This window comes from Sylvia atricapilla, chromosome 17, assembly GCF_009819655.1.
Source record: "Sylvia atricapilla isolate bSylAtr1 chromosome 17, bSylAtr1.pri, whole genome shotgun sequence".
Classification (NCBI taxonomy): domain Eukaryota; kingdom Metazoa; phylum Chordata; class Aves; order Passeriformes; family Sylviidae; genus Sylvia; species Sylvia atricapilla.
Window position 1 is genome coordinate 3,812,965 of NC_089156.1, and position 22,306 is coordinate 3,835,270.

The 22,306-nt window shown below is 47.6% G+C and overlaps 2 protein-coding genes across 6 annotated transcripts in view; one reads left to right on the plus strand and one right to left on the minus strand.

Moving 5' to 3' along the window:
• The window catches only part of CIT (citron rho-interacting serine/threonine kinase), a 68,818-nt gene extending 58,748 nt beyond the window's left edge, over nt 1-10,070 (plus strand). For 2 of the 4 annotated variants that reach the window (XM_066331329.1, XM_066331331.1), the window contains exons 39-47: nt 705-844; nt 1,693-1,785; nt 3,078-3,186; nt 3,310-3,438; nt 4,094-4,174; nt 4,781-4,859; nt 4,975-5,169; nt 6,031-6,334; nt 6,793-10,070. In XM_066331329.1, the coding sequence (XP_066187426.1) occupies nt 705-844; nt 1,693-1,785; nt 3,078-3,186; nt 3,310-3,438; nt 4,094-4,174; nt 4,781-4,859; nt 4,975-5,169; nt 6,031-6,334; nt 6,793-6,816 (1,154 nt within the window). In that variant the 3' untranslated portion in view covers nt 6,817-10,070. The remainder of the gene's footprint in view (nt 1-704; nt 845-1,692; nt 1,786-3,077; nt 3,187-3,309; nt 3,439-4,093; nt 4,175-4,780; nt 4,860-4,974; nt 5,170-6,030; nt 6,335-6,792) is intronic. The other 2 variants (XM_066331330.1, XM_066331332.1) reach the window with 1 other exon arrangement.
• A 1,072-nt stretch (nt 10,071-11,142) lies between these two features.
• PRKAB1 (protein kinase AMP-activated non-catalytic subunit beta 1) lies at nt 11,143-18,074 on the minus strand. Of its 2 annotated transcripts, XM_066331355.1 has the most exons (8): nt 18,042-18,074; nt 16,984-17,158; nt 16,404-16,570; nt 15,400-15,493; nt 14,596-14,710; nt 13,329-13,462; nt 12,771-12,839; nt 11,143-12,686 (listed from the first exon to the last, which is right to left on the minus strand). In XM_066331355.1, the coding sequence occupies exons 2-8, from the start codon at nt 17,146-17,148 to the stop codon at nt 12,609-12,611; spliced, it is 822 nt and encodes a 273-aa protein (XP_066187452.1). In that variant the 5' UTR covers nt 17,149-17,158; nt 18,042-18,074; the 3' UTR covers nt 11,143-12,608. The 2 variants fall into 2 exon arrangements, with proteins under 2 accessions (XP_066187452.1, XP_066187451.1); XM_066331354.1 differs by lacking the exon at nt 11,143-12,686 and having other exon boundaries at nt 12,687-12,839.
• Nucleotides 18,075-22,306: the final 4,232 nt, after the last annotated feature.

Consider the following 22,306-nt stretch of genomic DNA (forward strand, 5'->3'; position numbering starts at 1 on the left):
GTGATTTTCCAGAGATAATCCTTCCCACACGGATGTAGGCATGCTGAACATTAGGGTGTATCTTCATCTGAAAGCTCAAATTATCAAGTGTCTATAAGACATTTGTAGGGAATGAAAAACAAAATCTCCCTCTTGTACTGCTAGTTATGTGGTTTTTTTCCTGGTAAGGGTTTAAGATGTCCGTGGTTTATTTGTGTCAGGGTAGTAGAGAACAAAGCAAATCTCACACACAATGAGAAGGCTGTGTTAGTCTGTCACTAGACTTCTGAGAGGAATTGGCCTTGGGCTGTAATGCAATTCATTAGGGCATAGTTCTTGGAAATCCCTTGCCAGTTCTGCTGGCACAGAGTGATTAAAACATCTTGTACTTGAAGAAGTTCTGAAGGGCAAAATAAAACTTCCTGGCTAATTTTGAATAGTGTCTTAATGAGGCCACAATTACTGTGTCCTGCTAGACTTCAGCAACACTAATAATCCACGCAGGGAATGGTTGTTCTCCTGGTGGATTTACTGCCTGTTGTAGGATTGGGATTTTGTAAGTTTTCTGTTTCAGTTTGAATAGGAATGATATGGAATGAATTCTACATGGTACCTTGTGACTGTTTCCACAGTAACAACCTGTAACAATGAGCTGCTGCTTAGGTAAGACTTGTAGAGAATAGGGAGTCCTCCCTTGATGAAATGCAACCTTTTTTTGTTTCCAGGGGAAGAAAGGGCTCTGTGTCTTGTTGATGTCAAGAAAGTGAAGCAGTCTCTAGCCCAGTCTCACCTCCCAGCCCAGCCTGATGTCTCACCAAATATCTTTGAGGCTGTCAAAGGATGTCACCTTTTTGCTGCTGGCAAAGTAAGTTACAGCTCCCTTGTGCCCCCAGACCACCCCTGCTCTGAGTTTAATATTAACAAATCAGCATCTTTATTCCACTGGCAGCACATTCAAGGTTCACATTCTTGTTCTGAATATTTTTCTTCAAATAAGAATGTATGGGCTGAAGAGAGGCTGAGCTGGAGACACAATGGGGGATTTGCTGCTAATGTGAATCAATTCAGTCAGGATGTCATGATGGTATAGCTTAAACTGCTAGATAGTAAGAAATCCAGCATAGCATGGTACTACTGCCTCCTCACTGTTGACTGCAGTTTTGAGTTTTTTAATTAGTGAATTCTGTCCAGTCTTTGTTCTTGAATGTCATGCTTCCAGGCTAGCAAATTTCCTTAGGTGTTTGTGTCACTTTAATTCTAGACATTTACACAGATTACTGGTTTTAGTTTGGAGCATTTAACCACAGCAGCAATTTTCATTGACAGTTACTTCTGTGACAATTACTTTCGTAACAAACTGAACACCACTCATTTCAAAATGATACTTAAGATAAGTATCAGGGGTTAAAATGTAAACCTAACCTATTTCAATTTGTCAATCCCTTTTCTGTGGAAAACCTTCTCATTTTTATTAACGTCTTTCAAGCATAAAAGAAATCATCAAAGCCATTTAAATTCATGTTCTTTTTTGAGAATGTGAAGAGGCTTTTCATTATTTCATGAATTCACAATAATTACCCTATTAATAAAATGTACTTGCTTATCTCTGCAAAGTTCTTTTTGTGGCAAGAGGTTCTGGGATCTGTTTCTCACACTCAGCAATGGAATTTATTTTATTGCCATCCTGAACTATGCTTGTTATCTTCCTTACAGGTTGAGAACAGTCTTTGTATCTGTGCAGCCATGCCAAATAAAGTGGTGGTTCTGCGATACAACGAGAGCTTGAGCAAGTTCTGTATCAGAAAGGTGAGTTTAGTAACCTCTGCCTGCTGTAGCTGAGGTTAATTCACATAGTGCTCTAAGACTTTGCTGTGGAGCAAACATCTAAATCCTTTCTGTGTGCATGAGAAAATTTGTTTGCCAGATGAAATGATAACAAATTGCACTGTGAACTGACTCAAAGTGGAGTAGGCAGCAATTTTCTTAGTAAGAGTTGGCATTTTTGGAGAGATGCAGAACAGAACTGTGATTTTTTTGAGATATTGGTCTGAGCTGTAACCATACCTTCAGAGATATCTCCTCAGGACAAAAACACCACCTGCCTTAAACAGGCTGGCATGCAGAAACTCATGTCCTCTCCTATTCATAAAAGAAAGGATGTTCCAGTCAAACTACACCTTGCTGGGAGGTTCTGCAGGTCACTTTGCAGGCACCAGTTCATTTTCCAATGTGACTGAGGCTGTTATCCCTGAGTGCTCCATGGGCACTGCTGGAGGGAAGCAGTGGGCACAGCCATGCAGATCTGGCCTCCTCAGGAGGAAAGGCATGAATGATGGAGCTGTGGGCACAAACTATGGGGGTGCCAGCACACCTGGAATGTCTACAAGCTTTGTAGCTGATACCAGCTCCCGCTCACAGCAGGGAACACTGAGGGTCTGCAGCCCTTCCTCTGACAAGGGCTTACATGCACAACATACAAAGGCTGTTTTAGAGGCCAAGTTTTCCTTATCTCCACTAATGCAGACAACTGAATTTAGATCCTAACAAGATGGCAGCGAGCCCAGAATATGCTTTTCTCTTCTGCCAACTACATTTCCGGATAAAGTAGGATTTATGCAAGGAATTTTGTCCTCAGAAGATCTGGGGATCTGTCTGTCAGGCTAACCTGCAGAGCTATACCAGCTCTTCAGTCACAAGGCAGATATTGGTGGACAACATCTCTCTGTCATGTACAAGGAAGGAAGGAAGATTGGCTGTGCCCTACTGTAAACAGGGAGCTGCTCACTTCTGCTCCAGAAAACTGAGCTGCAGAGCAGAAGAACCTCTTCCAGAACAGCATATTCTTCCAAAAGGAAGAGGATCTCCCTTGAGGCGAGCTGATATGTAAATCTGCATTCAAGCAGCACTTCCAACAAAACAACACTTTCTTCTAGCAAGAGTTTTTGTCCACATGCTTTTGAGAGAGTGTTATGATGTTTAAGGTTGCCACTGCTCCCTTTTGTAAAGACAAATGCAGCAATATACAAGTTTCCAGACTAAGCATCATCTGTAAGCTGGTACAGGAGTCTAATATCTGTCTATACTGTCCTTTTTTCCAGGAGATTGAAACCTCTGAGCCTTGCAGCTGCATCCATTTGACCACTTACAGCATCATCATTGGAACCAACAAGTTCTATGAAATTGAGATGAAGCAGTACACACTGGAGGGTAGGAGATAATTCCTGAGCAATGCTCCAAGTGGCTCCACAGGTTCTTTTGTATGGCTTTTCCAAAGCAATTTAGGAAAAAAAAGTTGGTGCAAATCAGTGTTTTTCTCCACTCTCTTTGCAGAGTTTTTGGATAAAAATGACCACACTTTGGCCTCTGCTGTGTTTGCTGCTTCCACCAACAGTTTCCCAGTCAGTATCATCCAAGTGAACCCCGCAGGGCAGAGGGAGGAGTATCTGCTGTGTTTCCATGGTAAGTGGTGGATGGTTGTGCAGGTGTTGCACTACTCCTGTTCTCTGAGCTGCAGAAGGTAGCCAAATGCTGTTGAATTTTGGACAACCTTCTTTGACTTAAAAGTTCTCCATGCCTGGTGGATCAGCTGTTGCACGTAGATTTCTGTGCCTGAGGGAAGGACAGCAGGCAGTGTGTTAAGTGCAAACAGGTGTTTGATTATCCTGATAAGATATTCAGAGGCTCTCAGACTTGGGCTTTGGTTTTACTGCAGACAGATGAGACTTTTTAACCTTCTGGTGATTAAATAAGAGAGGGTGTTATTTTTTTGTATAGCTGCTTTTGTTGCCCTCTTGTCATGGGAATGCACAAACCTTCTAAAGCCCTCTAGCAGTAATTTTGGGTGAGTAACGGTAGGAATTTCATCACCTTCTCAGCTGTAGATTAAATAATGGCCTTAGTTTAGCTGGAACAAAGAGATGCAGAATTACAGCACCTTTGGCCTGGCAGTATTCCTACACCTAACCAATTCCATGGCATTTAGAGTAATGCATGATAATCTCAGATTTGCAAGATGTCTGATAAAAAGCCAGGGATCAACTATGTTTTTCCCTTCAGAAATAAATGAATAAAACTCAGGCAGATGCTGGTGACCTGATGTGACTTCTCTTGGCAGAGTTTGGTGTCTTTGTGGATTCCTATGGAAGACGCAGTAGGACAGATGACCTGAAATGGAACCGCTTGCCCTTAGCTTTTGGTAGGTGTTGAGGGACAATCCCTTGGATTATGGAAATTATTGAAACCTTGTGGAATGGGTACTCTGCATTCAACCCTTCTGTCTCCTTTTCCCTTCCCAATTCTTCCAGAAACTATGGAGCTTTTTCCCATGATTTAAGCTTATTATAAATCCAGATGGCAAACCCTCTGAAATATAAGCAATTTAAGGAAAACTAAACCGAAGTTCTATTTCCTTAATGTTCCTGGTCTGACGCTGATTGAACTGGCTAGTGAAATTTTTAACAATGCTCTAAGTTTGGGAAATAGTGAAGAATATATAAGGACAGCAAGGCTCCCTCAGGCCTTTTGCACTGCCTAATGGGATTTTGTTCAGTTAATAGTCTGGCTTTAATGCCTTTTTCATGATACTTTGGTTAGTAAAGTCCTTGAGACACAGTTTCAAAGCAACAGTTCTTTAAGCTTGCATCTCCCCCTTTACTGATGGTGTATGTGTCATTACATAAAATGTGTTCCTTAGTTTTCCCACAGGGCTGTCAGCCTTCTCTTGTGCTTGCTGTTGTGTTTTAGAAGTTTTTAATAGAGAATGTATTTTGTGTTTTTTCCTGCCTTTGCACTGCTCCTCCAGCCTACAGGGAGCCCTATCTCTTCGTGACCCACTTCAATTCCCTTGAAGTGATCGAGATTCAGGCACGAGCTTCTCTAGGGTAAGTTGTTCACTTGTCATTCCTTTGAACAGCCTGTTTTGCAGGAATGTATGGACTTGCCAGGCAAAGGTACTGCGCTGCCACTGTAAAGATTTCTTCCTGCAATTTCCCCCAGAACTCCGGCACGAGCCCACTTGGAGATCCCAAACCCGCGGTACCTCGGGCCTGCAATCTCCTCGGGAGCGATCTACTTGGCCTCCTCCTACCAAGACAAGCTAAGGGTGATCTGCTGTAAGGGCAATCTGGTGAAGGAGACCAACAACGAGCAGCAGCAGCAGCAGCACCACAGAGGCTCCTCTGCCACACGCAGGTGCGGAGACGTCAGGGTGTCACGGTGACGATGGTGGGGTGTTACAGTGCCTGTGTGCCTCAGGAACAAACTTCTCTCCTGACGCCTTTTCCCCTGCTGTGGTGGGATGCCCTTGTTCTGTTCTTAGAGGCTGGTGACAATCAGTTATTGTAATGCTAGAATAGAGTCACTAATGGCTTAACATCCACAAGGAAACAAACTTCAGCTCTAGGAAGATGTGGGTAATATCCACAAATGCTTTGTGACCTTGTGCTGGTTTGCTTTGATTTTGTGATAGAGCTCTGGCTTCAAAGCTTTTTGAGCTCAGATATTGTTGATGTGACACTAAACATGGCTTGGCTGTAACAAGCTGTAAAGCAAGAGCCCATTTCTATCAAATAGCAAGTCTGCCTTAGGGAGATAGTGCTGGGAAGTTGTGATGTGATACAGAGGTAATTAAATAGTCAGCCTGTGGTGCTACTGTGTGCCCAGGACACTGAGAAATTGAGGCTTGTAGTTCACCGCAGCCTGGCCTGAACCTCCCTGAGCCACAGAAGATTGTGTGAAAACACACATATCAAATTTTAGTGTATTTTTAGATGGAAAAGCATATGGCTGGAGTGTATGAAAAGGTGTTCTCTGGCCTGTTCCACACACATGACTTATACTAGCAATTCATTAGGGCACTTTGCCAGTGTGGCTCATGTGATGGATACTCCAGCTGCCAAAATACCTCTGCCTTTTCCATCTTGGCTCAGGGAGGAGCCTGATGCTTCTCACCCGAAGGGTGCTGGGGGAAAAGTTACATTTTTTTGCTCAAAGAAAATGTAACGGGAGGTTTTTGTCACTCAGCGGTTCGCGTCAATTATTTTTGAATGACAGCAGCCCGAACAAGAGAGGCCCTCCCACGTACAACGAGCACATCACCAAGCGTGTGGCCTCCAGCCCGGGGCCCCCGGAAGGGCCCAGCCACCCCCGGGAGCCCAGCACACCCCACCGGTACCGCGAGGGCCGCACGGAGCTGCGCAGGGACAAGTCCCCGGGGAGGCCTCTGGAGAGGGAGAAATCCCCGGGCCGGCTGCTGAGCACCCGCAGGGAGCGCTCCCCGGGACGGCTCTTCGAGGACAGCAGCCGAGGGAGGGTGCCTGTGAGTGGGGCCAGAACTCCTCTTGCCCAAGTCAATAAGGTAAGTCAGGAGCTTGCAGAATGTGTCTTTTCTCAGGAAAAGGTTTGTAGGTACTGCAGAAGGCACTGGAAAGCACAAGAGCAGATCAAATCTCACTCCCCTGCTCCTCAAATTCTGTTGGAACAGAGTCCACGTGGTGTCATGTGCTGGCCCTGTGACCCCCTGCCCTGGGCTGGTTCTGGCACTGCAAAAGCTGCCTGATACTAGAATGGGCTGAAAGCAAAGGTGCATTTACTAGCAAGTGATAGAGGATTTGAAGGGGAATAATGTCTGGAGCAGGGAATGTGGGAGCCTGCTGTGCTCAGAGTGATGCTGACAGTGCCTGCCTTTGTCAGTGTTTGTGGATGACAGGAGCCCTGGCTCTGTGGGAGCAGCAGGTGATGTGCTGCTTTCCAGCACCTCGTGCCTGGAAGAGAAATACCTGTGACTTCTAACTTGTCCTTTTATTTCCCTGCCAGGTCTGGGACCAGTCTTCAGTGTAAGTCTCAGCTAGACAAAGTCACTCATCTTGACCTGCAGGAAAAAAAAAGGAAATATACTGAGTATATGCACTCCATCTGTCTGCAGCCCAGTTCCCAAACAGCATTCCTGGGCCAAGCTCGCTCCGCAGCGGGAGCCGTGACGCTTTCCAAGACCGTTTGCAGCTCAGTTAATTTCTCTGCACTTTCCTGCACTCCTGTTTTTGCACTTTGTACTACTGTTACTCTTTCAAGCAGTTCATGAACTTTTTGTATCCGCTTTAGTCCCGAGTAGTTCATCCAGGAAATGGGACTTGTGTCCTACCCCAGGTCATCACTGTGGTTAGCACCCCTTAACAGAGAGTTGGTCATAGTTCTGAGACGTGCTGGGAGCCCCTGATGGCCTGGAAACAGAAGGGCCAAGGTGAGTGAGTCTTTCAATAGGAGCTGTGGTTGGATGTTCTCCACAGAACACATGAAAAATTTCTTCTGATTAGCCTGTTCACCTGCCACTTCTGAAAGTTATTTTGTTCTCACTAAAATCGCTTTAGAGCAGCTCTGACGGGGAGGGAAGAACCCTGCTTTAACCAAGCCCCCTGCCCGGCCCTGAGACAAAGTGCATTACCTATAAGCTACTGGGTTGTAAGACTTTATCCAGGTCTTCTGCATGACAGTTCACTGCATGCTGCTGCACCATCACTGGCTCTCTCCTTTTAGGTTGCTTTGCTGAGTAGTGTATTGTACCTCACTTGTAAATTAACTGAAACCTTTAGATCACGCTGCAAAATAGCCGTTAATTACTCTGGAAATTTGGCACCGAAGAGTTAACAAGCCTTATTCTATGACAAGAATTACAGTCACACTTGTGTTCTCCTCTCAGCACTGGACATGGTCTCTTCAGCAGTGAGTCCTGCCAGCCTCAGCTCCCCAGGAGGAGCAGCCCGGGCTGGCTCCTCCCCTGTAGCTTGTGGTGCAATCAGATGCGGTGTCTTGGCACAGGGAGCAGCTTTGGCAGTTGCTGACACACCTTCGCTTCCCCGTGTCTGACCTCGAGCCTTTTATTGCTTCCTATTCTCTTTTGCTGTGAACATGAAGCAGAGAGCAAATGATTTTCAAAGCAGGTTTTGACCATTCACTCTGCAATAGCACCATTCTAAGTGAACAACCATGTTCTTTACAACTGGAAAGAGCAAAACTGCATCCAATCTTCCCTTGGAGCCACACTTAAACTTCTGCTAGTCCCTTGCAAGCCTGTGCTAACCTGTTCTAGAAACCCATCAAAATTCCAATGCCTTGTCAGTGTCCTTTGGCGAGTTTCATGAATATTGTATTCCGTTCTCTTGTCTGTTGGGTTATTTTCAGTCAGATGATTTGGCAGGAAATTTGCTGAAAGTTTTTGTGTCCCGGTCTGAATATATCGAAAGGTCACTGAGATCAGTCTTTAAACCTTTGCATCTCATGGAAGATCTTCAAGACCTCAGAAATGGGCTTGTTGAGTCCTGAAAGTGTATATCTTGTGTCTTGTTCGTGAAATGCTTCCTGCTATAGAAATAGCTCAAAGGACTGTACATATTTACAAGAAACTTTATATTCGTAACAAAAGGGAATTGAATTGGTTTCTACTTTTTTATTGTAAACTGTGCGTTTTTCAACACTAGCTTTTTGTTTTACTGGTGGTTGTGGACAGCCATCTTCAGACACTGGAGGGGCCTTGCCTCAGTCCTCCTCGCTCCCATGAAGAAATATTGTAACATTAAATTGCAATTGAAGCTTGTTAGCATAAATGAGGTTTTAGGTCTCTAAAAGAACAGGATTTTTCTTCATTACCTTTTTATTATTGACAAGGGAGGGAACCAGAGGGACAGTTCAAAGCTCCACCTGGAAAGTATTGAACTTTGTTGTTGAACAATAACCAAATAAAACAAATAACTATCTCGACTGGCATGGTGAAATGACGGCTTTCCTTCTCTCTGGAGTGCCCCTGCCCCTCCTGCCCCACACCTGGCTCTGGGGCTGGGGAATCCTAGGTGTCACAGCTGACCCAAGAGCAAACCCTGGCAATATTTAGCATTTAATACTCATCATTCATTTCCTGAACAAACCCCAAGTGTGTTCACATGTACTAACCCAGGTGGATTTATCCAGGTACTTCACCAGAGCAGCAGTCGCTGCAAGCACCTGCAGCTCAGTCCTGCCTCACCCATGAGATGGGCAGAGGGGAAGCACCTGAGAGTATCTGGGTAAACAGTCTTGCCCTGGTAAATGACCCCACACATCTTGAACTGGAAAAAAGGTATCTTAATTAACAACAGTGTGATCTAATGACAGGTTTGGGACTTTCCCCAGCAGTGTACTGGGAGCAAAGCAGAGGGAGGCAGTTCCTCACCCCACTGCTGTAACATGCTGGTGCTTTAAGGCCTAATAGCTGCAACTTTAAAAAAAGACCATTCACAAATTCAGTCACATTGAGTACAACCTGCAGTTACTGTACAGCTCAACTTACACCTGCTGGGAAAACTTGCTAGATCAGACTTAAATGTAAATACATCTATTTTTAACTGAACTAGTTTTTACAGGGTCTGAAGTATTCTTTCACAGGAAGAGGTTTTTAATATTCACACTGCTGCCTACAGTAACTTAATTTGTCCTCCTACTGTTGAGTGTTTTTGGTTCTGTGCACGTACCCACCCCCTCAGCCCTGAGAAAGGGCTTGTTGGAGGCTGTGGGGGTGGGTTACCAATGGCTCCTCTTACGTTTTGGTCTACACGACATTCTCCATGAAAATGCTCTCCATCAACCCCGAGCTGCTTGATTTATCTATTGTGCCTACTATGATGTATATGATGAAATGCTGACTTGTTCAATGTTCCTTTATTTCTTTTACTGTGCACAAACAATACTTATTCAGAGCTCATTGTTGCAGTCCTATGATGCATGATCCGAATTGTAACAAAACTAAATTAATCCAGAAACCGGTGGAGTAAAAAAAAAAAAAATTATTTATTAAGCTTTTTGATTCCCAAGAACCCTGCACAAATCCATGTCAGCGTGACCCCCCATGCTGTGCTGAAATTCAGGGGGTTGGGGAGGGCAGGGAACTCTTGTTATTCCTGTACTGGTTTACTCCAGGGTCCCCAAAAGTGACTGTAACAAAAGTGTCTGCATCTACCTTTAAAAAATGTGCTCTCCTAGCAACAGCCAAGAATAAACATAACAGCACAGACTGTGAGTTGTGGGTGGGGAATGTAAGTGAGCTAATAAATCCAACTCTTGATCCAGCTTTTGCCTTTGGAGGGATTTGATTCATCCCTTTGCAATAAGGGAACAAAGAGTGATTAATCTAATTCATTTGCCTGTCAAGCAGAAAAGGACGTAGCCAAAAACCCCAATAAAACACCCCAATCCCCAACCCCCAGCAAAACCCAAAACAACCAGCTTACTTCTTCCTCATCTACCTTCCTGTTGGGATTCGGGGGCTGAGGGTGGCAGTGGCTTACCTGAGGAAATCTGTGGTTCCTGGGACTGTCTGGGAACAGGAGCCTCCATCACCTGCTGCTCGTGGCTGGAGAGGCCTGGGGGCAGCTGGGCTTGGTCACCCGTGGGCAGGGAAGGGTGGAGCAGAGCCAGGCCATTCCTGCAGGCCCTCACACAGCCTGGGGCCCCACCCTGGGCTCCCCCTGGCCCTCCCAACCTTTTGGGGTTGCAAAAGCTGATGGTGCAGTGGTAGCTGCAGTCCCTGTCCTGAGCCCTCTGCTGGCTGAGACAGGGCCTACAAACCAAAAATCAAAATTAAAAATCCTCAAGCTTTCTACACAATAATTGTTCCTGTCCTGTGGTTCCACCATACCTGATGCACTGATGAAGAGCACGGAGTGCCCTGCAGGTACCAGCACTGACCACATATCCCACAGCCTTGGCGTTCCCTGGAGCTACTGGACACTGCAGAGGCACAGACTGTCCCCTCACACAGCTGGCCTGAGCCCAGAGTGTCACCCTGGTGAGGACAAAGACTTGGGGAAAAAGGTCTGCTTGAAGTGGCTGCTGCAACAAAGAGAATCTGACAGGAGGCTCAAGGCCCATCCCAAGTTTTCCAGCTCTGTTGCTGGAGCTTTTAAATAATTGGCCTCTTGTCCTTCCTCTAAACTTTGTCACAAATAAAGATGAACACCTCAGCCTTCTTCACTGAGTGCAAGAGGAGAAAGCATTTTAATCTGCATCACTGAAGGAAAAACTTGTACAACCCACCAAGGCATAAAACTGCGATCAGGAAATCACTTGTAATAACAAAATAACTCACTGAAGGCCAGGTTACCACAGATGGGAGGGGTAATGACAACACAAGTCACCCACTTCTCTTGAAAATGTTTTATTTATTTCTAAAGAGGTTGAAAACAAGCAATTCTGTAGTTCAGAATACCAAATACTATCCATAGCACAGAATGAAGAAAGTTTTCAGAGAAAACCATTGCACTAGACCCAGATCTACTCAGCTACTGAAGATATTGCAACAAGGCTGGTGAACAGACCCCAGGATGGCAAAGCACCCTCCCACTGTGGCTCTCTCCACTCCACGCTGGCTGCTGCAGCTCTGTCCCCACTCAGACTCCTCTCAGACTTGTGCAAAGTGCTTTCCCTCACAGTGGGAAGGGCTGGTTATCATTGGCACAGTCACGGTGCCCCAGGCACCAAAACGAGCCAGGGAAGGGCCCCTCCTGCACTGGCTCCTCCAGGCAGGCCTGGGGCACACTGGCAGCAGGTTTGCATTAATGTTGCATTTGTTTTGGGATAAAACAGGCTGTCAACACCAAGGACAGGCAGCCTGGCATTACGAGAATCACAGAAAACAGAAACAGAATAAAAAGTTGCCCGGCTCCAGCCCTGGGCACAGAGGGCTGTGGTGCTGCTGCATCCAGCACTCTGCAACTGCTGACACTGAGGGAAGTTTGGCCATTGGACACAGGAGACTTACAGTCACCTTCAGGCTGTTCCTGAGGAATTCATCCCTAACCTGAATCCATCCATTCCCTTCCAGCCACCTCTGCCAGCTTAAGGAAGTCCTCATCAGTGACAGCAAGAGAAACCAGTTTCCAAAAGCAGATTACTGCAAGACACATTTACGATTTACAGAAAAATCCAGCCATTAAAAACAATTGTCTTTACCAGAAATTCCACAGGGGAAAAGATGTATCTCAGTTCTCATGAAGAGAAAATACTACAGAGCTATTCACAGTAGAAACAGTGCACCCAACTCTACCGTAAAATAATAACGAGCTTGTAGTGATTATGTTGCTGATTCTGCCCAGAAAAGGTTGCTACAAAATGATCATCAATGTTCACACCTACTTCAGCCAAGCAAGTTTGGAACTTGCTACTGAAATAATGTTTGATGAGCGATGGAAGCAGTAATGAGCTTGCTTTTGCTGAGTGTTATGCTCAAATCAGATTCCCCAAGAATCCTGAACTTTCTAGGCTTTGGGCTGGCAGACTCCCAGACTCCTAAGCTAAAGCTCTTTGATCTGTTGCTGCCCTCACATTATTCAGCCTAATTAAACTGGTGTTTTTTTAACTGAGCTGACAAGGGGCACTGACACCTTTGCCACCTGTCTAGTTGTTGCTGTGAAGCTGCCATTTCCAAGAACTTCCAAGGTGGGGCTAACAAAATAAGGCAAATACAGGAGAACCTGGAAGTCTCAGGAAAAATATGAAATCAGAGTTCGTTTGCTACAGCACAGAGCAGAAGTACATTTGGTTAAGTGAAGCATTTTTTTCTGAGACTGCACTGGCCCAGAACAATTGGTCACAAATGACTGTGATGCTCATATTGGCTTGTACAGCAAAGTGGTGACGTATTTCTTCTTGTAACGGTGTGTAGCACTGAGCACCATCACTCCATCCTACAGGGGAGGGAAAACAAGTGAGCACGTGCCATGGCCAGACACCCAGGCTGGCCCTGTGCAGGACATGCCCTGGCCTCTCACCTTGATGGAAAGTGCATACAGGTGGTTCAACATGACGTGGTTGGGCTCAGGGAGCAGAGCGGGGTCACACTGCAGAGAAAAGGGACAGTGTGACAGTGACAGAAATCACAATTCACTCCTCACAGCTGAGGGGTGACAAACAGCACCTGTGACCAGCCATAGCCCCAGTACATCCCTGTTGCTCACACTGAGTCCATCACAAACACAGTCACCATTCCAGAACAACCCCAGGTCGCACTGGGTAAAACCCACAGTATCCTCACCAGGACCATGAATCAGGCTGTGATTGTCCCTTATGTGCTTCTGCTGTCTTAACAGTTGACAAGATTAAGGGTTTGGGAGGAACACAGCAATCTAGTTTTCCATTTTAAAGACAGTCAACTAGAAAAATAGATTTACTTCAGATGAATCCATCTGGACATACATAATAAAGAACTTAGCAACACAAAAACTTATCCTAAGGTTTTTCCTAAGCTGTCTCCTGCCTGTATCCAGATTTTTCCCCATCTGTTCCCACCCTCAAGGGGATTATTTAACAAACCAAAGTGATGTACTCACAGAAATGCCTGTGTCCTTGTTCAGGATGACCTGCAACAGGTGTGGGGGGAGAATGGGTGGAGATTTAAAGCGCTCCTCTGCCTTACAGACATAGGGCTCCTGGTGGTATGGTCCTGGGGGCGAACTGGACAGCTCTGCCAGAGACATGGTAAATATTTAATCCTAAATACTTTGTAAGAACATCTGCTCTTTATAGATACATGCAGCCTAAAGGGATCAATGGCACTTAAGTACAACAACTGCAGCAGCTGGTGCAGTGCCAGAGGATCAGTCACTGCCCAAGAGGGGATTTCAGGTGCCCAAAGGCTGACTTGGAATGAGCTGTGAGGTTCAGGGCAGCAGAGTTCTGAGGGCACAGCTGCACTTCAGAACTTCTCTGTCAGCTCCGCCCAGCACTTCTCCTGCACACACTCCACAGTGCAGGCTGCCCTACAAGGTTGCCCCCAAGGGATGTACAAAAACATGGGATGCGCCTGTGAAAGGCAACTGCTTCCCCCTGCAGACTGGGCTGTGGGAAGAGCCCTTCAAAGTCTAATCAGGGAAAGGAAACACTGCTACAGCCTGTAGGGGAAGGCATCTACTAAAACCTCCTTGTGGCCTGCCCCACAAGTGACACTTTCTCTAAAAAGGCTTTGTCCAGGGCAAAGTTGCACAGAACAAAACACACCCAAACACACCTCCTGCCTCAGGTTCAAAGGTCTCCTGAAGGAGGGTGTGAGGTACTGCTTCAGCCACAGCCTCCATCCCTACAGAGGTCAGTAACCAACAGGGCAAGGCTGACCTCACACACGGCTCAAGCTAAATCCCACCTCTCTCCTGCTACACTAGAACAGGAAATTTAAGGCAAAAATTGCATTTTTGTATTATTCTTAGATAGGTAATTTATACTATATTGTGAGGATACTCCCAAGCCTGTATTTGCACTGAGCTGCACCCGAAGTGCAACTTCTGACCCCTCAGCCACCTCCTCAGCAGAGGAAGACTGAAGTAGGAGCAGTGTAGGCTGTCAATGTTGGTTTGATGTGGCAAACACTTAGTGAGCACCCAGGACTTCCCCCTCATCAGATCTGTGTTGCTTTGTCACAGGTTTCCTCCTCTGTGCATTCCACTTCCTTCCTTTGGGCATTTGTAATTCCTGCACACATCCACAGGGCCTGACACAAGTGGAGATTAATCTCTGCTGGAGCTTTAACTCAGACAAAAAGGGAAAATGAAATTTTTTAACAGCTCTAAAAAGTGTGACATGAAGTTACCAGTAAGCTCATACCAGACATGTCTGAACATTTTTGGGAATCCACCATCAACGCATCAAACACTTCAAAGTCAGTTTTCTTCACCTGGATGATGTTGTTGACAGTACCCAGCTGGCTGGTTACCACTGGCTGGCAAGAGACAAGACAGAAAAATCAGAATAAAAAAAAGCCTGTGGGACTAATAGATTCTCAGAACTACCCAATCAGCATTATCAAGAATGAGGTATATTACTTTTGAAATATGACAGAACCAAACATGAGAAGAGCTTAGTGAGTGTTAGGGTAAGAGGAAGTGCAGGATTTTAAAGGCTGGGAGGGGAAAATTCCAGCTGAACTTGCCAAGCCCACAGGGCTCAGACAAGGCATGGCTCAGATTGGGCTGGAGTTACCTGTGACAGCAGCTCTGGACACTGAGTTCTTAAGCACATGGAGAACTGCTGGGCAGGCTGGGGTTAAAGCTCATTTTATAGCAGAGAAAAACAGGCCTGGTAGATTTTGGCACAATTGCTGGACTATGAAAAGATCTAGAGCAGCAATGCTGGCACAGAGAGCCAGGAAGGCACAGTGAGCTCTGGGCTGCCAGCAGCGCTACAATGCTCTAAAAGGCAGTTTGGCACTGGACAAGGAAAGCCTGCCATCACTTATAAACCAATGGCCAAGAGATCCTGGCCCTCATTGCATCTCCTGCCCTCTGAGCTCAGCCTGATGCTGCCACCCAGGCCAGCAGACATCAGAACCTCTCTCTCACCAGCCTCAACAGCCCCTTTCTCCTCTTCAGAAGCCTCAATCAATAAACTGTGACTCAAAGCCAACATTACCTCTGCAGGATCATGTGTCCACTGCCCATCCACCAGGAACTTGTACTGGTGCTCTCCTTCTGGCAGGTCCAGGATGGCAACAAAGTTATTGTGACTGGAATTTAAGACAAACAATCAGTCCTGCAATATTCTGGAAACTACCTTGGTCTCTAAACTGTGACACACAACGTGACAGAGAGCACAAGCCTCCTCAATGTGCAAAACCTTAAAAAGGCAGAGAATCTCTGATGCGATCCAAAGGTAAAGAATCAAATTATGATTAATGCTCATAATTTCCTCTGTGACAGTGAGTCCCCCCACACTCCTGACATCCTACAACTGGCAATGAGCTTTTGTAAAGTCATTCTCACATCTTCATGTTACTTGTTAGCACACAAGACCTCATTTGTCTGCTGATGGAACAAGATCAGCTTTCTCATATTTCCTTGCCTTTCAGTATTTGCCATCATAAATTGCATTTCCCAAATGCCCATGAAATAAATGAACAATGAGCAGATAAAAGCAGCAACTCAATACTTCTGGGTTACTTTGGGTCTGAATAGCTGCTGCTTGGCAATTTCCATGCTCCCTGGGCTGTGAACTCCCTGATTCTGCAGAAGGCTTTACCAGCATCTCAAAAACACTGAGAAACAGTTGATGCTGCTCCAAGAGGCCACAGTCTCTGGACTTTCTGAACTGGGCAAAAGCCACTGACACGGCAAGGATGTGTCACCAGAGACACTGTGCTAGAAGCAGCTCCCCTTCCCAGCCCAGCCCTACTGCAGGCACAGAGTGCACAGCAGGGACTGTTTGGGGTTCTCTGCTTGTTGTGCCCAGTGAAGTGACACACAGCTCAGCTTCCACCCTGTGCCATCCAAGAACGGAAAAGTCACATTGTCATCAGGGGCTTGAGGACAGAGGCAGGACAGTGGTAAATCAAGCACAATCCCATCTCTCAGATGACCACCTCCCTCACGGCACTGAGCACTCCCAGCCCGTGGGGAACTGCAGCAGCACTGCGTTACCTCCTTGTCAGAGGAATTTTACTCCAGTTGTTGAAGGACCCTGATAAATAAACTTCTTTCCCTCCTCCAGTCCAGCGGAACACTGTTGGCCGTGCTTGAGTGGGGGTTTTGTCATTCACTTCCAGATCTTGCTGCCAAGCTAGAAATTCTTCTTTCTCCAATGGAGCCTACAAGCACAATGCCTCAATCAAAAAAGGTTCTTTCCTGGCAGACTCAGACAACCTGTGTTGCACTGAATGCTCCTTTTGCCCTCAGGCATGATTCTCTAAGTCTGCTACAAGCACTTTTTGTTAGATGCAGAATACAGAGTGCAGTTCTAGATCCTGTTCACAAATTCATTTGCACAAATTCTGCAAAGGTGTTAAGGCCTTCCAAATTTACAGGAAGAGTGGAAGGCAAAACAATGCCTCTCCCTCCATCCCTAGTTATACCTGCTTAAACACCAATTCACTCTCTCCTTGGCACGGTATGGAAGGGAGATGGTCAGCTTTGTGTAAACTCAATGACAAAACCCCTGCAGGCTGCAAACAGCCCCAGAACATTCCAAGCAAGCAGTGCTGGGACAACAAACAAGCAATACCTTAATTTCCTCTGAATGGAACAGGTCTGCATCTTCAGGACTGTCCATGAGGATTTTTGGTCTGTCCCCCTCTTTGGTACTGATGGCTCCTCCTGAGCTGTCCCCTCGGGCGGCTTTGTGCCCGTGGCGCTCCAGCCCCGCCCGCTCGCTGCTCGTGTTCCCCATTTTTATGGATCTAAAAGAGCAGGGAAAGCCAAATTAGCACACGTACTCCCACAGCTGGAACACCGGCAGGCAGGAAAGGAAACTCATCAGTAGCCTCGGGCTGTGTTTTTGAGTGGAAGAGCCTCAGAAACTTGATTAACCCATTATAAAGTGATATCACACTCTGAACAAAGGCACTAAATGACAGTTTTTCGCTACTCCTGATAATGTGTTACAGTTCTATATATAAGCACCTCTAGCAGATGCAGATTCAAGAAGCTGACCCAGCAGGTCCCTGCCACAAGCACAAAGCTGTTGTGCCTGCCCGAGCCCTCAGCTTGGGCCTTTACCCTTGTGCCTCCCCGTGCACACAGCGCTGACCTCGCCAGCTGCTACACCAGGGGAACTTTCTGTCAGAAGGCTCCAAAAGCAGCCTACGTGAAATGTAACTTCACTAGAACAACGTTATCTCACCCTGCTGAGAGCAGCTGAAGGGGGTTCTAAAGAAAGAACCACAGAACGTCCTGAGCTGGAGGGACCCACGGGGACCACCCAGTCCAGCCCCTGGCCCTGCACAGACACCCAACGCTCGCACCCAGTGCTGAGAGCGGTGTCCAAACGCTCCTGGAGCTCTGGCAGCCTCGGGGCTGTGACCGCTCCCTGGGGAGAGCTCAGCCCCGCTGCCGCTCCGCGGCCGCTCCCTCAGTCCCCGCTTCCCTCCGGGAGAGGCAGCGCCTGCAGAGCCCCAGCGCCGCTGCCGCCCCGCAGCCGCGCGTGGATGCGCACGGCAGTCCCGCCGGAAGAGACCTCCGCGGGGCACGGGGGGCACAGCCCGGCCTGGCAGTCCGGGACCCCGACCCCGGGAGCCGCCCCTGTCCCGCCCCGCTGGGCCCGGCACCGGCAGCGGCACCCACCGCCCGCCGCGCTCCCGCCGCCGCCGCCGCGCTTCCGCTTCCGCCGGGCCGCGCCCGCTCCCGCCGGGGGGAACCGAGCCCGGCGCGGCCGTTCCGGGCTGCCGCGGCCTCCCCGCCGGCCTCCATACAGGGCTCCCCGCCGGGCTCCGTGCTTTGGTCCCCCCGGGCCTCCTCAGCACCGCGCTGGGGCCGGGCCACGGCTCCGTGCCCGCCCCGGGAGCCGCCGTGCCCAGGGCGGTGGTGGAGCCGCGGGGCAATGGCGTGTCGGGCCAGAGCGCCGCCGGCCGAGCGCGCTGCAAACATCAGCCCTGGCGTCTGAGGGGGCACAGATGGGAGGCCAAGTCCTCAAAACTGATAAATGTTTCCCAAGTGAAATTACACTGATACATTTCTCAAAGCATTCCCACTTACACTATTTGGTTTTACCCTTGGCTCTCAAGGCTGTTGCTGTTTTTTTCTTCCCTCACAGCCACAGAGCTGAGGCCTGCAGGTGCGTCACCGTTCTCTTTACAGGTAAAATGCTTTTTTTTTTTCAGTATAAATAGAAGCGAGCTGCACATATACAGACGGATTCCTACCGAATGGGAGTATCCACACAGTGACATTGTGGCAAGAATTCTGCCGGGATGGCTGTTCCAGTGCAGCTCCCGCTGTGTTTTGGGGAACAGCTGCTCCCTTTTTTCCTTCGGGGGTCGAGCACCATGCCCGGCTCAGGCCGGCAGGGCAATGTGTGCAGGCAGCTCTTCCCCAGCCCTGCACAGCAGCCCCTGCTATAAAACGCACCTGCTGTTATTTTGGCATTTCACACAGCTTAGTGCTCATAAATTTCTTGTCCCCAGCCCCGGTTGTTTTGTTCTGCCCAGTTTTCTTGGCCAGCAGAGCTTGCAGTGCAAGGTACTGTGTGTTGCCCATCACTTGCCCATCCAGGACCATTGTGATGATCTGCACAACAGCCACATAGACCCACTACAGGCCCTGGTACCTTTGTCTGGGGCCTGGCCTTTGCAATGTTTTTTTGTTCTTCTAAGAACCACAGAGTGATAACAAACTGCAGGGTAAGGACTGCTAACAGATCATGAGGCTGTGGTAACCAGTCTGTGGTAGGTACAAGCATTCATTTTAAAGTCTGATGTTAAAATGTGATGGTTCCTCCTTCCATGGTGATGAACCATCCATGGTGTGCTCCATGCCAAAACCTTTGGGAGCTGCTGGCCCGTGGACAGGACAGAGGCCACAGGCAAGGCAGCTCAGCCTCACTGTTGCTGCCTCCTCCTCCCTGCTTTCCCTGTGTCTGCTCCCTTTCTAGGACTGATTCTTGTCTCCCCTCACTGTTACAGGGGGTGTAGCACAGTCCTGGAGCAATCAGCTTGTAACTCACTTTGTCAGGTGCTGGTCACTGAGAATTCTGAGGGCTGGATGACATTACACCATGAACAACTAAATCATCCCCCACCTCCTCACCCACCTCTGTGTGCATGGTCCTTGCATTCACTGGAGTGTTGTTTTCTCCTCTCAGCCTGAGTGGGAGCCCCATTCCCTCACAGCTGTTAATGCAGGAGATGTGGGAAGCGAGGGATTAGCTAAAGAAAAGCCACAGGGGCCTGGCAGAGCTCAGCCACCCACTGATTCTTTGGAACCCTGCAATTTTGCTCCTCCCTTTAACAGCATCTGTGACTTTTTGCCTCCTTCTATGCTCTGCAGCCTGAAGGGTATAAAGACTCCCCCTCTTCCACCCCATCTGAACCAGCCTCCACATTCCAAAGGAAGACAACAAAATACCTTTTCTACCTCTGCCTCTATTGGGGTAAAAGGATCAGGGGAAAACATCAGTGACTAATTCTGAATAAGAAATTCCCTTGAAAAAAAAAAGACACATTCCACTTTCAGATTGTTCACAGCCCATAAGACAAGATAAAAGTAATTGATGAAATGCTTTATCTGGTGTCATGACTGTGCCACACCACCTCCTAGGACAACGTGAGGTTTTAAAAGCTGAGGCCTGTAAAAGACCTGCAGGCTATGAAGAGCCCTGTGGTCTCTGTTATTTGCCATGTCAGCCACAAGCAGAGATCATCTCCTTTTCCCCCCTCTCTCACACCTATCTTCTTTAGCAAACATGAGCTAGACCTGGCCTGACTATTAAATCTTCTTAGTCAGAAGTTAATTTTAAGGCAGTTTGGTTCTTGGCTTTTAAAACGATGAGACTTGGCAGAGCTGGTCAAAGTTCTGAGAATCATTACAGAGCACTTTTGGTGCTCTGTAGTCTGAGGGGTCAAATGAAGTGACATCTTTGCTACTGAGTCACTCTACCCCCTTGGAGATATCACTTACCGGCCCTCTCTATCAGCTGACTCATTTTAAAAGAGAGTAAGGACCAGACAGGATAGCTCTGAGGTCAGGAGAGACCTGTATTAGGGGAATTCATGTCTGGGATTAGATGGGGTGAAGTTTACGAGCTTTTCAGGCACAGAAGTCAGAGATGACACTCACCAAACACTGTGCTCTAGGCCAGAGTCTCTCATTTTCACTATTTGGATTCTCTCTCTTATTTGATTAAAATCAAAAGGCAATTAAGCCCCCTCTGAATACTGGTTGAAATGTGAACATGAGGCTGCCACGGCTCACCATGACCGCACAGCCTGCTTTGGTCTGGACACTTCACTTCCAGTGGAGTTTCCCCTTCTCTTACCTCAGAGTAGGTGTCAAAAAAGAAATACAGTGGCCTTCAGCCTCAGGCTGTGCAGTTCAAAGTCCTGAAGAATCCATTGGTATCTGGCAAAGTTCTTTTCCCTTGACGTGATGCAAGCTTATTTAGCCAAAAAAGAAGTCATTGCAAGTGAAGTGGAAGCTGACTCAGCCCCACAGCGAGAGATGACAAACACAGAGGAGCCATCCTCAGATGTGAGCTGGTGGATCAGATTCACACATGCCATAAATCACATTATGAAGGACACATGAGCAAATGCTTCTTGCAGCTTGTGTGCTGTGGAGAGTGAGCTGTGTGGGAGCAGAATAGAACTTACCTCAGAGTTCAAAACACGGTAAATTTCTTACTATGATCTTCCATTCTGCCTCGGGGGCCTGAATTTGTTCCTCCATCTTTACAGTGGCTGAGCGATCTGTTTCCAGGCCCCCTCCTCCTTTTAGGTCACTTCTGGATTTAGCCCACTTTGCCAGGCTGGCAGGGAGTGCAGCAGAGGAGGTCAGGCAGCCTCCTCAGAGGCTCAGTCCTGTCTCAGGGACACGTGTCCTGCCGCCCGTGCAGAACGTGCCATTGTGCTCAGGAAATGGAAAGCTGGCAGTGCACGGAAGAGATCCCTCACACACCACTGCATCCCTTCTCTGCTCCAACATCACACAGCTCCCCAGACCTGCCAGTTCAAAGTGAGTTTGGAGGTGAGAGGATTGTAAGATGAAAACAACATTTTGGTAGTTTTTGAGCCTGAAGGTGCTGCCTGTGGAGACTGAAGGCTCAGTCTCAGGAAGCTGGGGGTCAGGCAGGAGCCCTGCAGAGCCCTGAAGGCTCCAGCCTTGACTGGAGGTATCTCCTACAAAGCCAGGGTAGGTTCCACATCTGTTCAAGGTTTGGTGATATGGACTCTTCTCCCCAGGAAACAACACTTTCCACAAAGGCTCCTGAACAGCTGTCAGATAACCAGGATGTTTCTAACCAGCTTGACCCCCATCAATCCAGTGCCTTTCCTTGTATTTAGATCTTACTTGCCTTTGGGAATTCAGCCTTTCAGCTCTTCTTGTGTGTGTGCACACACAAACACATAAAGTAAAAACTAACGGGAGAGGTGACTCTGTCCTCCCCCTTCTGAGACAATCAGTTATTTGTAACAGGCAGACCAAGTTAGGGCCCAGGGGAGGAAAGGAGCCTAGACAGAGATGTTTGCACATTGTTTCAGCAGAGGCACCTGAACGGATGCTGAGAGTGAGGGACACCGTGGCAGCAACCAGATACAACCCATTTCCAGGCTGAGAGGCAGAACACACTGTGAGCACATATCCAAAGGTAGAGATACAAAAGCTACAACTTCTGAGCCTCACCACTCATGGATCCTGGTTGAAACCTCATAAATTGAAGAGCCAGTGCTGATCTTCAGGTGAAAGCTGTAAACCCCTGGGTGTGGTGCAGGGAGGCACCCCAGGAATTTAATTCCATATTGTCCCTGAGATTATTTCTTTTTTGTTGTGCAATCTGATGAAACGTACACCACATGGTGAGTGTCTGGCTGACCCCCTTCATACAGCAGCAAAGA